Here is a 16,016-nt window from a genome sequence, read left to right as displayed (position 1 = left end):
ACTTCTGATATCTCTTTACTTTCTGCATAATAATAATATTCTTCCATATACCTTCCCTACCACACTCAGTAAGCTTATGCCACGATAATTCTTGAACTCTCTCTCTCTCTCTTTTTTTTTTACAAGGGTACAATCACAGCCTTTTTCCACTCTGCTGACAGTTTCGCTCATTCATGCCTTCTTACATGTCTCCAACAAGCACTTCATTCCACTCTTTCCACTACACTTATTCATCTCTGCATAGACCTCATCAACTCAAGCTGCTTTATCATTTTTCAACTGCTTCACAGTGCTCTTCACCTGTGCAAGTGTCACATTTCCTGGCACTGCATTCCTTCTCTGCACACACCCCAAACCAATTAAGTTTACAATGGCTCTGCTCTCTCTATTCTCATTCATCAGGTTTCAAAATATTATTTCCATTTGGTCCATACTCCATCCTCATGGGTTAATAGTCTACCACCTGCATGCTTCACACCTTTACATTTCTCTCCACTTTTACTTTACATTTCCACACCTCTTTCCAGAACAACATCCTATTTTCAGAGTAGTTTGCATTCATTTTACTTCATGGAGCATCATTTACCCCCTCCTTTTTCCTCCTTTTGTGTGCTTCTTGCTTTCAATATATTAAAGTTCTTATTTCAATTGAACCCCTGTCGTGTAACCACTCTAGCCACTTCTTCCTCTTTTCCTCCACTGCTATCTCAACCTCATCATCCTACCGTGCTGTACCTTTCTTCTTTGTTGTTACTCTTGCCACACCACACACTGCTATAGGATATCTGACTAAGCAGTCCCTATATGCATTCCATAGGCTGTCCAGATCCATTTCATTCCAATTCAGTGATTCTAACTCCTCCCGTACTTTGGACCTTTATTCATCTTCCAGTTCTTTGATCCTCGGCTTCTTGACTTTCAGTGTTTCTCCCTGACTGCTCCTTTCTCTCCTGGTCCACTTTGCTCCTCTCAGGTTGACATTGCATACCACAATCATATGATCTGACAGACCTCCACATTGTCCTCTCAGAGCTCTTGTATCAGCAACCATTCCTAGCATCGACCTCTCTACGAGCATGTAATCAATCAAGCTCCTCTCAACATGATCCCAGTTCCCTCTATACCGCGTACATTTATGTACATCTTTGTGTTTGAAATACGAGTGAAACGACGACCTCCTTTCCTGACACATGTCCTTCAGTTGCTTCCCATTATCATTTTCTCCTTTAATAATAATAATAATAATAATGGCATAGGGTGGATAATAGGCATACAGTGATGATGGCAGTGCATAGGTCTTATTGAAATAGGGATAGGATGATGATAGTGATACCCAGTGATTGCTAGTAAAAACTATGATGTGGAGGTAATGGAAAGTAGGGCTTCAGGTAATGGTAGTGATTCATGGGTGTGTGTGGAAATAAGTTGATGATTGAATGCCAGTAATAATGATGATAATGACAACGTTCAGGTAAGGGTGAGGGTCCGCCAACGGTAACGGATGAGGAGGAGAGTGGGTCAACAACATCCAGCTGTGAGGAGGATGGAACAGTGCCACCCCCACCACCTTCTGGCCCAGGACCCGGTGGACCTGACTCTGACACTGCCTCAGCGCCGTCACCACCACCACCACCACCACACCACAACAACATTGATGGTAGGTTGCAGTTGTATTTGTTTACTGCACCAGAGCATACCATAGTAGGTCAAGTACCAACTCCACCACCATACTTACACCAAAGCAGTAACATAACCCAAACCTCCACCGCCATATTGATGATGCCATAGGCACATATTTTAAGTAGCTCACGTGGCTTTGTAGCATCGCTTCCTTTGTGGATTTATTTTACTTGTTACAATTTAATATTCACTTAGATGCTACTCTCATAATTTCAACATAGAGTGTAACAGTACATGAGGACAACTGCATAATGTGCAGGAAAAGGTGTTACCAAAACACCAGGTTCTTTGAGAATACAACCCTTGATTTAACTTTGCTGATATGTGTTGAAATGGAAGAATTGTACCTGAAGAGCGTCCAAGTCAGGTTTATTATCCCATTGATTTGGGGGGGGGGGGGGGCTTACATTGACATTTACATCCTCTGCCATAATTGTTTTTGGTTTTACTGAAGTGTCTTTTTCTTGATGTCCTTAACTTTAGGGGGGCCCCCCCCCCCAAATCATATTGAAAATGGTGATGGTGATGGTGATTTGTATATAGTTCTCTTCTCTGTCCACCTGTGTTTTGGTAATTTTGTGTGTACTTTGTCTGGCAGAGTTGAGGTACTTTGTGAAGGCTTAAACAGTGTAAATGATTTGTTGATGGCATCTGTTATCTTACCTTCTATTCATTTCTTGATCTTGCACAGTCTTGTATTAAATGTTTTATTTTTTCCCCATCTTTGTGGCATACCATGCTTGTGTGACTTTAATTTAGTTACCAAAGTTTGTCTAATATTAGCCACATCATTTGCTGATTGAGAGATGGATTTAATTATTTAGTGTGAGACTGATTTAATTTTACATGATTTGTCAGGGAAGATAGCTGTGCCGCTAATCATAAAGTGGACTAGGTGGAAGATAAAAATTTTGCTGGTACATGCCCAAAATCTTTTCTTGATCCCCCTCTCCCCCAATTACCTAGGCATTCCAAAATATATAACATAGACTGTGGAGGGGGGGGGGGGAAGCTGGTGCTGTGTGTGTGTGTGTGTGTGATGGTTGTTTGTGGTTATGTTGTGTGGATATATGGTGATTGTGGTGGTCTGTGTTTGGGTGGGTGGTTGTGTATGTGCTGTATAAATGGTGTGTATATGTGCAGTGGTTGTGTAGGTGTGGATGGTGGGGGGGGGGGTTGTATTGGTGGTGGTGTGTGTGAGGGGGGGTGGTTGTAGTGGTGGTGATATGTGAGGGGGGGTTATTGGTGGTGTGTGTGGTTTGGGGGGTTTTAGTGGTGGTGTTTGGGGGTTGTGATGGTGTGTGTGGTGTTAGGGGGTTGTAGTGATGGTGTGTGTGGTGTTGGGGGATTGTAGTGATGATGTGTGTGGTGGGCTTGTAGTGGTGTGTGTGTGGGGGGGGTGCTTGTAATGCTCTGTGTGTGGTGTTTGGGGGGGGGGGGGCTTGTACAAGGGGCATTCAAAAAGTTCTGGCAACAGGGTAATAAAAGCAAAATTAATAGATACACATTTATTGAAGTTCACACTCCTTCAACATACTCTCCTTTAAGGTTTACACACTTCTGGAGCCGTGTCATCCACTTAACAAAGCACTCCGAGTACTCAGAAACAGGTATACTCTTCAGTTCTGAATTTATTCTCCTGGCAAGGTCCTGTTCCCTTCGAAAATTGATTCCAGCAAGTTTTTCTGACAACTTAGGGAATAGCCAAAAGTCACAGGGTGTCATCCTGACCTGGCATCGTGTGGCTTTCGGCTATTCCCTGAGTTGTCAGAAAAACTTGCTGGAATCAATTTTTGAAGGGAACAGGACCTTGCCAGGAGGATAAATTCAAAACTGAAGAGTAAACCTGTTTTTGAGTACTCGAAGTGCTTTATTAGGTGGATGACACGGCTCTAGAAGTGTGTAAACCTTAGAGGAGAGTATGTTGAAGGAGTGTGAACTTCAATAAATCTCTCTCTCTATTAATTTTGCTTTTATTACCCTGTTGCCAAAACTTTTTGAACGCCCCTCGTAGTGGTGGTATGTGCATCGGGGGATGGCTTGTAATGTGTGTGTGTGTGTGGGGGGGGGGGCTTGTACTAGTGTATGTGTGTAATTCACCGGGTCGGTCAGGAACACTTGATGGTCGTGATCGTCAGCTTTTACCCTCCAGGAAGGGAGCTGAGAGCTCATATAGTCCGATCTAAGGGCAAGGCTGTGACCTTCACACACGCGCACACCCGTCCCCTTGCTCAAGAGGGACAGTAACCACCCACTTCGTCAGTGATGGTTGTGTGTGTGGTTATGGGGTGTGGGTGGGTGTGTCATGCATGGGGAGGTGGAGTGTGTAGGTGTGTTATTATTGGTATTAAAATTATTATTAATTATAAGTATGTTTATATCTTGTACTGAGTTGTGGGTTCCCTAACAGAGAAGCGTGATGGTGGTGGGGTGATGAAAGAGCCAGCAGCCCCTGTGGCCACACTGGCAGCTGGCCGAGAAGATAATGACTCATCAGCCACAGCCAGTGCTGAAGAGGTGGGTGAGGTGGGGCGAGACTCCCCAGAGGTGCAGCACATCCCACACCCTGGGGAGCGTCGCCCTGCTCCCGCTCCACCCAGTAAGGCTCCCCACCCTCCACCAGCCCCACCCCCAGCGGGAACCAAGACAGGAACAGATGGAGCTGGTGTGTCATCAAGCAATGTTCGTGACCTGATCTACATCACTATAGAGAAATCTTTGGAGGACAAATTACCCAACCAGCCCACCAAGTCACCACCAACCATCCAATCCATCCTCAAAGCTCATGGTCGCCAGGTGACGCCTCAGGCTCCCCCGGCCAGCATGGAATATCGGGAACCTCAGATGCCACAGGGGCGTTACACTGACCCAAGGGCAGGCCTACCAGTCACCAATCCCACCTTCCACACACAGGATGTCCAATGTGAGGGCCTTGACCTCAGTATACACAAACGCAATCGGTCAAATTCGCCCCACCCTGCCCCACACCAACCTCCCCCCTCCCTGCCACATCCTCCACACCCACCTCAACCCCACCCTACAGCCTTGACCACACCGACTGCACCCCGAGAAATGCCAGCCACCATGACGGTGCGGGGAGGGGCAGAAGTGACCATCACCAGCAAGGAGCCTCCACCCCGTGCCCACCACAACCCCAGCTACTCCAAACCACCTCATGAGCCCTGGGCATTGTCTGATCCCCGCAACAAATCCCCATCAGCATTTGTATCAGACACTCGGAGTGGCCTTGCTCACCAACCAGCCATCATGACTAGTGTGGTGGCTGGAGGGGCCAGTTCACTAGTATACTCTGCTTCTCAGCGGCCACAGCACACCCAGCCCCCAGCCAAACCGAAGGTGAGCATGGCACCACCACCACCCATGAACCCAGTACGATCCCAACACCCCCCAGCCCCTGCAGGACCCCGCATTCCTCTAAAGGATAAGCAGGGTGGGTTACTGGTGGGCTCTATCACCCAGGGTACTCCTGTCAACCCCCCACCTGTGGTTTCTGTACCTATTTCACAATCCCCACGTTTTGACATGATGGCCAAGCCAGGTATGGGTAAGGAGGGTGGCTCCATCACACAGGGCACTCCTATATTGCATGACCAAAAACGTCCTGGGCCTGCAGCACCTTATAAGGAGGTTGTATTTGAGCCTCGGCCAGGAAGTGGGGTGGAAATCATACCCCGGCCGGCCCCATCCTCTCAGTATGACCGTGAACATATGTACCGTGGACCTCGACCACCCATATCATCTGCCCCAGCCACCACAGCATACTATCCTGGATACCATTATAACACCCGACCACCATACTCGGACTCGCAGATCAGCTCGAGGCAGATTGCCACAGACTACCTCACATCACAACAGATGCTGGGGCGGCGGGCGGTAGGGGAAAAGGAGCAGCACCGGGTGTCTCCACGGGGCCGTGACCATAGCCCACAGCAGGAGCATCGGGACCACCGCCCCCTCCCCAACCCTGCCAGTGTCAATCGTATCATAGACTCACGGGGCCTGGACCACCGCACCATAGACATCAGGATGGTGGACCAGCGTCGTTTGGACCAGATGAGTCGTCTAGACCCTAGCAACATCAACCCTCGTATGGATCCCCGCACCATGGAACACCGTATGGTTGATCTCCATACCTCGGATCCACGAGGGGTCTACTACCCTGCAGGCGCCCCACATGGGTCCTACCAGCCCCCAGCCCAGCCACCCTCAGCCCCAGTGTATATACCTGACCGTGTGCCCCGGCCAACCCAGTCCCCTGCCACCACCCGAGATGCCACGCCCACACCCCCCACCTCAGAACCTGCTCCATCACCTCGAGAGTTTCGATCCCCAGGAGTGTCGACACCCACCCCACCACCCCGGGCTAATGTAATACAGCGGCCCCGCAGTAAACCCCCACCCCACCTGCCCCCAGCCAAGAGTGCATCACCACGCACTGAACCAGGCGTCTACCCTCACACCCCCAGTTCTGAGAACTTCTCTCCTCTGGTGGACATTACTGTGGCCCGCACCACTGCACAGTATCCCACCACCTTGGACACTCGGCGAGAGGGGCGAGGCCACCATGAGGCCTCACAGCCAGAAGGGTTTGAGCAGCAGCTGGCTGATACCATGAACCGAACTGGACGTACCATGAATCCAAACAAGCACGAGGTGCGTGGGACACCCCACGACACCAGGGGACCCCTTCCTCCTCAGCCGCCCCACCTCCAAGGCGAAGATCGCCGACATTTTGACCCACGGGCAGAATATAGACACCCAGGCAAAAATGCAGAACCCAAAGGTGACTTGGAGAATGATGCAGCCAAAGGGCTGGCAGCATGCTTTAAGGAGGAAGTAAAGCCTGGGAAGCCAGCAGGTCGCAGCCAGAATGAAACATTGACGGCTGCTAACCTGATTGATGCTATCATCACACACCAGATCAACAACAACAGTAGGGAGGGTGGTGGGGCATGTGGAGCACCTGGAGGTGACCAGCGCCCTTTTAGGCCGGAGGGGGAAGGAGGCCTACAGGTGGTAGAGCTGGATAAGCGTGTGAGATCACCTGCTGGTCCACCACCTTCCTCAGTCAAGGAAAGGGAGGTGGTGATGGTGGAGGACAGTCCAGACCCACGGCCTGCCAACCCAATTAACCACAAGGAGGGACTTGGTGGAGGACTGCATCCCTCACCCCACCATCCTACTCCCAAGTCCATGCAGGCCCATATGGAGCAGATCATCCACCGTGAGCTGTCTACAGGGGATGCACGCAAGATGTCATCTGCCCACCTTACCTACAGTCGCCAACCTTATGAAGTTATGCGTAGTGATGGCCGGCCCATAGTGGCCACAGGAACAGGGGGTGGGCCACCAGCAGTAACTGTCTCCCAGGTTTATGATCACTGGAAGACAAGGGGTGGTGGAGAAAAGGACACCAAGGATCGTCTGGATGCCCGATCTCCCCACCGCCCTCCACCCACTAGTGCTCCCTCTGCAACCCACCACCTATCCGCCCAACACTTGGCCCCAGATGAGCGTCAGATCATCAGAATTGCACAGCCAGTGTCACCACGCCCAGATCACAAGTTGCGGACACCCCCATCAGCCCCGGCTGGTAGCTTTCCTGGGGAGCCAATTTCACCACCAACTTCTTCAGCCCCTCCAACCACAGATCCTAATCATAGTGACATGAATATGACCTGGGGGTTTGCAAAGCGCCCATACCAGCCCGCAGCGTCAAAGGAAATGTTCGAATATGTTAAGTGTAAGATAGCAGAAGTGATGAGAACACCAGACTCCCAGGATGCCCAGGACAAGCTTTCCCATGATGACCGCCACCCCCGCACCCCCACGCCAGTATCCCAAGCTGGTGGACCCCAACAAAATGCCCACCATGATCCTGAAGATCCAACCAAAAAGAGACCACGACCTGACGTGGGGGATCAGCGCCCACCCTCTCGGCCCCGCTCCACCAGTGGAGATGCAGCCAAAGACCGCCGGGATGACCAGCCACCCAGAGATGATGTTGCTGACTCTCCTCAGTCCGGAGAGATGGTGATAGATGAGTCTCCCCGGGACCATCCTCCCACCTCCAAGACTGGGGATGCTGGGGGGGTGGGGAAGGTGAGCTCTAAAGGTGGGGAGGCTGGGGACCGATACCCCCCTGGCAATGGGGGACCTGGGGGTCAGTACCCTTACCCCTATACTGGGTTCCGTGGTCATGGTCCTCAGAGTGTTGGTGGTGGTGGAGGGCCACCCTCCACCACTGCTACCACCACCAGCAGTGGGGGTGGAGGAGGCCGACATCCCCAGGGCTATGAACCAAATGTTGAACCTGTCAGTGATGAAGACTGAACCTGAACTGGACAACTGCCGTGATAAGTGTTATCTGTGATCTGTTTTGTGGACTAGTGTTGTGGCGCCGCACTATGGTGTACAAAGCTGCCCCTTCATATATGTATATAGGAGTAAGTTGGTGGTTTGTGTTAATACTCAGGCTCTGGTGTGAGGCTCCACTTGCCCTGCCACACTCTTTTTCTGCGCCCATACCTCCATCCTCACCCCCTCCCTTAGGTATTTATGAAGCATCACCACGCTAATGGTGACATGGGTTGCCACTCATTGCCGGCCACAATTCCAACCTCCATAATACAGTGGGTTTGGTGGGGCAGGGCAGCTTCACACCCCTGCCCAGCCACAGTGCGCCCTCAGCTGTGGCGGGTGGTGACACACAGACCAGCGTAGAGAACAAAGCTGTCCTTGACGGGCCTGGGACGGACCCACCCGCTGCTATATTCAGACAAAATTCATTCCAGCGCCCTTGCCGGCCAGCCAGGCTGGGCGGCGGGCGTGGGGCAGTCCGAAATGTACAGAACCTTCCACTTGTTGAGGGCGGCGGTGGCAGGGACAGCCATCGTGCCCTCCCGCACACCGCCGCCCACCTCTCACATCATTACATGTCAGAAATGTTATTTTTGTTGAATAAAGATGCTCAAAACTACCTTGCTTTTCTGTTCATATATGATACCGCATTATTATTATTATTATTATTTTATTATTTTTTTTTTTTTCCAAACATTGACCCCCAAAATTCTTTTCCACATTTTTCACCATGTACAGTCGTGGTCAATCACCTATCCTCCCATACCCCGTGTCTCAGGCCGGCTTCTTTATGAGTGGCATGTCACAGTGGAGTAAGAGCGGCTGAGAGAGGGTGGAAGGTGGGTTGGGGGGCGGATGAGCTATGGTATTGGGGTGGAGTCAGGGAGGGTAGGTAGGGGAGGGAGAACGGAATGCGGAGTGGTGGTTACATTATTAGTTTTCTTTTATTCAGGGCATGATGGAAAGGAGTTAATATTCGATAGATAATGCTGCATATCTACCGAATACTAACTCCTTTATGTAATGCCCTGAATGAAAGAAAACAGACAAATTATGTGACCACCACTCTGCATTTCATTCTCCCTCCCCTACCTACTCTCCATCACTCCACCGCAGCACCAGCACTCGTCACCCCACCCACTTTCCCTTGTCTCTGGCCCCTCCCTCTCACCCCGCCCCCCCCTTACTCCACTGTCACATGTAACGCATAAAGGAGTCAGCCAGAGGCACGGGGTACCGGAGGTTGTGATTATGACCACGATTGTACCTACGGACCCATTTCTTACCTTTACTACGTTTCTATAAGAAAACAATCCCCGGATGGATCAATTTCCTCCCCATGAAACACTGAACCCCCAAGTGGGCCTACTGTACAATCCCATGGAGGAAAATAGGTCTGAGGGAAATTGAATTATTGAAGGGAAAAATAGGTCCCTGAAAGACCATATCCATTGAAAGACGAAGTTAATGGGGGCTTGGGTCCATGGAGGGAATATACATCCATGCAGTGAGAATAGGTCACTGGAGGGAAAACAGGCAATTATAAGGAATAAAGATCCATATCAGGATTGATCATTGGAAGAAAACAGGTTCAGCTAGGGAAATTATGTGGAATGGGTCATGGGGAAAATAAGTATGTGGAAGGGTCTGAGGGAAAATGGGACCCGGGAGGGATACGGGTCCAAGGGTGAGTAGGTGTATGGGGTCTCGAGTGGAAAATAGGTCCATGAAGGTAAGCAGGTCCGTGGAAGTAAAATAGGTCCACAAAAATACGAGGAAAAAATAGGTCCCAGAAGACAAAAACTCCATGAAGGTCTTTTGAGGAAATGCACCTACTGAAGGAAAATAGGTTCAAGGGGTGAATAGGTGCATGGGTAAAATAGGTCCATGGAAAGTAAATACATCCTATCAGAGAAAATAGGTCACGAGTGAAAGGTTATGGAAGAATAGGTCCAGCAAAAATTTCAGGAAAACAGGTTAACACAAAATAGGTCCATATCAGGCTTGTCTTATGCTAAGAAAACAGGTTTAAATTGTGAAAATAGATCTATACACAAGACAGAATAGGTCGATATACGAAAGTAGGTTCATGGGAAAGATTTGATGGAAAATAGGTTATTGTAGAAAATAGGACCCTTCCAGGGATAGGTCCATGGTGAATAGGTCTGTTGAGAAAATACACCCACTGAAGGTCCAAAGGATGAATAGGTGCATGGGAAAAATAGGTCCATGGAGAGAAAATTGGTTAAGGTAATTACTGGAGAGAATAGGTCAAGGGAAAATAGGCACATATAGGACTTAGGTGAAAATACTTTCAGCTAGGAAAAATGGGTATATATGGAAAATGGATACTGGAGGGGAAAATAGGTCTATTGTGGTAAATAGGTCCATGAGAATAGCTATGGGAAAACAGGACCATGGAGGGAAGAGGTCCTTCAAAATACACCCATTAAAGAAAATAGGTCCATGAGGAATATAAGGTCATGGAGGGAAACAGGAAAAATAGGTCAGAGGGAAAGATCAGAATAGGTCGATAAACTAGGTAAATGGAAGGAAATTAGAATACAAAAAATAGGTTCATGTAGGGAAAACAGGTTTACATGGGGTCTCGTGGAAAATAGGTCCATGGAGGAAAGCAGGTCCGTGGATGAAAAATAGGTCCACAAAAAATAGCTTGAAAAAATAGGTCCCAGAAGGGAATACCTCTATGACGGTCTTAAGAAAATGCATCCACTGAAGGAAAATAGGTCCAAGGGGATGAATAGGTGCATGGGTAAAATAGGTCCATGGAAAGTAAATACATCCTATCAGAGAAAATAGATCACGAGTGAAAGGTTATGGGAGAATAGGTCCAGCAAAAATTTAAGAGGAAAACAGGTTAACAAAATAGGTCCATATCAGGCTTGTCTGGTTATGCTAAGAAAATAGGTTTGTTTGGAAAACAGGTCTATACACAAGACAATAATAGGTCGATATACCATGGGGAAGATGAGGGAAAATAGGTTATTGCAGAAAAAAAATCCTTCAAGGGATAGGTCCATAGTGAATAAGGACCCACTGAAGAAGGTCCAAAGGGTGAATAGGTGCACGGGAAAAATAGGTCTATGGAGGGAAAACAGGATGAAGTAGTGTTACTGGAGAAAATAGGTCAAGGGAAAATAGGCATATATCAGGACTTAGGTGAAAACACATTCAGCTAGGGAAAATAGGTCTATATGGAAAATGAACACTGGAGGAGGAAATAGGTCCTTAGTGGTGAGTAGATCCATGAGAACAGCTGTGGGAAAATTGGGCTCTGGGGGGAATAGGTCCTTCAAAATAAGTCCATTAATGAAAATAGGTCCACGAGGGTGAATAGGTCCATGAGGAAGATAAGGTCATGGAGGGAAATACAGGAAAAATTGGTCACTGAGGGAAAGATCACAATAGGTCCATAATATAATTGCAAGGAAATTAGGATGTAAAACAGGTTCATGTAGAGAAAATAGATTTATATGGTGTCTCGAGTGGAAAATAGGTCCATGGAGGAAAACAGGTCAGTGGAAGAAAAATAGGTCCACAAAAAAATAGCTTGCTCGAGGAAAAAATAGGTCCCAGAAGGGAATAGCTGCATGAAGGTCGAGAAAATATGCACATTGAAGGAAAATAGGTCCAAGGGGGTGAATAGGTGCATAAGTAAAATAGGTCCATGGAAAGTAAATACATCCTATCAAAATAGGTCGAGTGAAAGGTTATGGGAGAATAGGTCCAGCAAAATTTTTAGAAGAAAGGTTAACACAAAATAGGTCCATATGAGGCTTGTCTGCTCATGCTAAGAAAATAGGTTTATGTTAGGAAAATAGGTCTATACACAAGACAATAATAGATCGATATACGAAAGTAGGTTCATGGGAAATATTTGACGGAAAATAGGTTATTGGAGAAAAAAGGACCCTTCAAGGGATAGGTCCATGGTGAATAGGTCTGCTGAGATAATACAGCCACTGAAGGTCCAAAGGGGCAAATAGGTGCATGGGAAATATAGGTCCATGGAGGGAAAACAGGATGAGGGAGTGTTACTGGAGAAAATAGGTCAAATGAAAATAGGCATATCAGGACTTAAGTGAGAATATGTTCAGCTAGGGAAAATAGGTCTATATGGAAAATGGACACTGGAGGGGAAAATAGGTCCATGGTGGTAAGGTCATGAGAATAGCTATGGGAAAACAGGGCCCTGGAGGGAATAGGTCCTTCAAAATACACCCATTAAAGAGAATAGGTCCATGAGGAATATAAGGTCATGGAGGGAAACAAAAAATAGGTCAGAGGGAAAGATCAGAATAGGTCCATAAACTAGGTAAATGGAAGGAAATTATACAAAAAATTGGTTCATGTAAGGAAAATAGGTTTATATGGGGTCTCGAGTGGAAAATAGGTCCATGGAGGAAAGCAGATCCGTGGATGAAAAATAGGTCCACAAAAAAGCTTGAAAAAATAGGTCCCAGAAGGGAATAGCTCCATGAAAGTCTTTTAAGAAAATGCACCCACTGAAGGAAAACAGGTCCAAGGGGGTGAATAGGTGCATGGGTAAAATAGGTCCATGGAAAGTAAATACATCTTATCAGAAAATAGGTCACGAGTGAAAGGTTATGGGAGAATAGGTCCAGCAAAAATTTCAGAAAACAGGTTAACACAAAATAGGTCCATATCAGGCTTGTCTGATTATGCTAAGAAAATAGGTTTATGTTGGGAAAATAGGTCTATATACAAGAGAATAATAGGTCGATATAGAAAAGTAGGTCCATGGGGAAGATTTGATGGAAAATAGGTTATTGGAGAAAATACGACCCTTCAAGGGATAGGTCCATGGTGAATAGGTCTGCTGAGAAAATACATCCACTGAAGAAGGTCCAAAGGGTGAATAGGTGCATGGGAAAAATAGGTCTATGGAGGCAAAATAGATTGAGGGAGTGTTACTGGAGAAAATAGGTCGAGAAAATAGGCACATAAGACTGAAAATATGGTCAGCTAGGGAAAATAGGTCTATATGGAAAATGGACCCTGGAGGGGAAAATAGGTCCATGAGAATAGCTATGGGAAAATGGGGCTCGGGGGGAATAGGTCCTTCAAAATGCGCCCATTAAAGAAAATAGGTCCACGAGGGTGAATAGGTCCATGAGGAAGATAAGGTCATGGAGGGAAATACAGGAAAAATTGGTCACTGAGGGAAAGATCACAATAGGTCCATAATATAATTGCAAGGAAATTAGGATGTAAAATAGGTTCAAGTAGAGAAAATAAATTTATATGGGGTCTCGAGTGGAAAAGAGGTCCATGGAGGAAAACAGGTCAGTGAAAGAAAAATAGGTCCACAAAAAACAGCTTGCTCCAGAAAAAAATAGGTCCCAGAAGGGAATAGCTGCATGAAGGTCTTTTGAGTAAATGTGCACACTGAAGGAAAATAGGTCCAAGGGGATGAATAGGTGCATAAATACAATAGGTCCATGGAAAGTAAATACATCCTATCAGAAAATAGGTCGAGTGAAAGGTTATGGGAGAATAGGTCCAGCAAAATTTTCAGAAAACAGGTTAACACAAAATAGGTCCATATGAGGCTTGTCTGCTCATGCTAAGAAAATAGGTTTGTTGGGAAAATAGGTCTATACACAAGACAGAATAATAGGTCGATATACGAAGGTAGGTCCATGGGAAAGATGACGGAAAATAGGTTATTGGAGAAAAAAGGACCCTTCAAGGGATAGGTCCATGGTGAATAGGTCTGCTGAGATAATACAGCCACTGAAGGTCCAAAGGGGCAAATAGGTGCATGGGAAATATAGGTCCATGGAGGGAAAACAGGATGAGGGAGTGTTACTAGAGAAAATAGGTCAAATGAAAATAGGCATATCAGGACTTAAGTGAGAATATGTTCAGCTAGGGAAAATAGGTCTATATGGAAAATGGACACTGGAGGGGAAAATAGGTCCATGGTGGTAAGGTCATGAGAATAGCTATGGGAAAACAGGGCCCTGGAGGGAATAGGTCCTTCAAAATACACCCATTAAAGAGAATAGGTCCATGAGGAATATAAGGTCATGGAGGGAAACAAAAAATAGGTCAGAGGGAAAGATCAGAATAGGTCCATAAACTAGGTAAATGGAAGGAAATTATACAAAAAATTGGTTCATGTAAGGAAAATAGGTTTATATGGGGTCTCGAGTGGAAAATAGGTCCATGGAGGAAAGCAGATCAGTGGATGAATAGGTCCACAAAAAATAGCTTGAAAAAATAGGTCCCAGAAGGGAATAGCTCCATGAAAGTCTTTTAAGAAAATGCACCCACTGAAGGAAAACAGGTCCAAGGGGGTGAATAGGTGCATGGGTAAAATAGGTCCATGGAAAGTAAATACATCCTATCAGAGAAAATAGGTCACGAGTGAAAGGTTATGGGAGAATAGGTCCAGCAAAAATTTCAGAGGAAAACAGGTTAACACAAAATAGGTCCATATCAGGCTTGTCTGATTATACTAATAGGTTTGTTGGGAAAATAGGTCTATATACAAGACAGAATAATAGGTCGATATAGAAAAGTAGGTCCATGGGGAAGATTTGATGGAAAATAGGTTATTGGAGAAAATACGACCCTTCAAGGGATAGGTCCATGGTGAATAGGTCTGCTGAGAAAATACATCCACTGAAGAAGGTCCAAAGGGTGAATAGGTGCATGGGAAAAATAGGTCTATGGAGGCAAAATAGATTGAGGGAGTGTTACTGGAGAAAATAGGCACATAAGACTGTGAAAATACGGTCAGCTAGGGAAAAAAGGTCTATATGGAAAATGGACCCTGGAGGGGAAAATAGGTCCATGAGAATAGCTATGGGAAAACGGGGCTCTGGGGGGATTAGGTTCTTCAAAATAAGCCCATTAAAGAAAATAGGTCCACGAGGGTGAATAGGTCCATGAGGAAGATAAGGTCATGGAGGGAAATACAGGAAAAATTGGTCACTGAGGGAAAGATCACAATAGGTCCATAATATAATTGCAAGGAAATTAGGATGTAAAATAGGTTCATGTAGAAATAGATTTATATGGGGTCTCGAGTGGAAAATAGGTCCATGGAGGAAAACAGGTCAGCAAAAGAAAAATAGGTCCACAAAAAATAGCTTGCTCCAGAAAAAATAGGTCCCAGAAGGGAATAGCTGCATGAAGGTCTTTTGAGTAAATGTGCACATTGAAGGAAAATAGGTCCAAGGAGATGAATAGGTGCATGGGTAAAATAGGTCCATGGAAAGTAAATACATCCTATCAGAGAAAATAGGTCACGAGTGAAAGGTTATGGGAGAATAGGTCCAGCAAAAATTTCAGAGGAAAACAGGTTAACAGAAAATAGGTCCATATCGGGCTTGAGGCTCATGCTAAGAAAATGTTTGTGAAAATAGGTCTATACACAAGACAGAATAATAGGTCGATATACAAAAGTAGGTCCATGGGGAAGATTTGATGGAAAATAGGTTATTGGAGAAAAAAGGACCCTTCAAGGGATAGGTCAATGGTGAATAGGTCTTGAGAAAATACACCCACTGAAGAAGGTCCACAGGGTGAGTAGGTGCATGGGAAAAATAGGTCCATGGAGGGAAAATAGGTTGGAGTGTTACTGGAGAATAGGGAAAATACGTTCACCTAGGAAAAATGGACATTGGAGGGGAAAATAGGTCCATGGTGGTAAGTCCAGTAGGTCCATGAGAATAGTTATGGGAAAACGATGCTCTGGAGGGAATAGGTCCTTCAAAATATGCCCATTAAAAATAGGTCCACAAGAGTGAATTGGTCCATGGGAAAGATGTCATGGAGGGAAATAAAAGGAAAAATAGGTCACTGAGGGAAAGATCAGAATAGGTCCATAAACTAGGTAATTGGCAGGAAATTAGAATACAAATAGGTTCATGTAGGGAAAATAGGTTTATATGGGGTCTCGA

General features: G+C 46.2%; 1 protein-coding gene across 1 annotated transcript in view; it reads left to right on the top strand.

The window, feature by feature from the left end:
* The window catches only part of LOC145410752 (uncharacterized), a 137,145-nt gene extending 128,473 nt beyond the window's left edge, over nucleotides 1–8,672 (top strand). The window contains exons 18-19 of the mRNA XM_080280855.1: nucleotides 1,472–1,657; nucleotides 4,091–8,672. Coding sequence (XP_080136981.1) covers nucleotides 1,472–1,657; nucleotides 4,091–8,034 — 4,130 coding nt within the window. The 3' untranslated portion in view covers nucleotides 8,035–8,672. The remainder of the gene's footprint in view (nucleotides 1–1,471; nucleotides 1,658–4,090) is intronic.
* Nucleotides 8,673–16,016: the final 7,344 nt, after the last annotated feature.

This window comes from Coenobita brevimanus, chromosome 86 (genome assembly GCF_032717465.1).
Source record: "Coenobita brevimanus isolate Jiangsu-jjx chromosome 86, ASM3271746v2, whole genome shotgun sequence".
NCBI lineage: Eukaryota > Metazoa > Arthropoda > Malacostraca > Decapoda > Coenobitidae > Coenobita > Coenobita brevimanus.
This window is presented reverse-complemented; position numbering and strand designations above follow the sequence as displayed.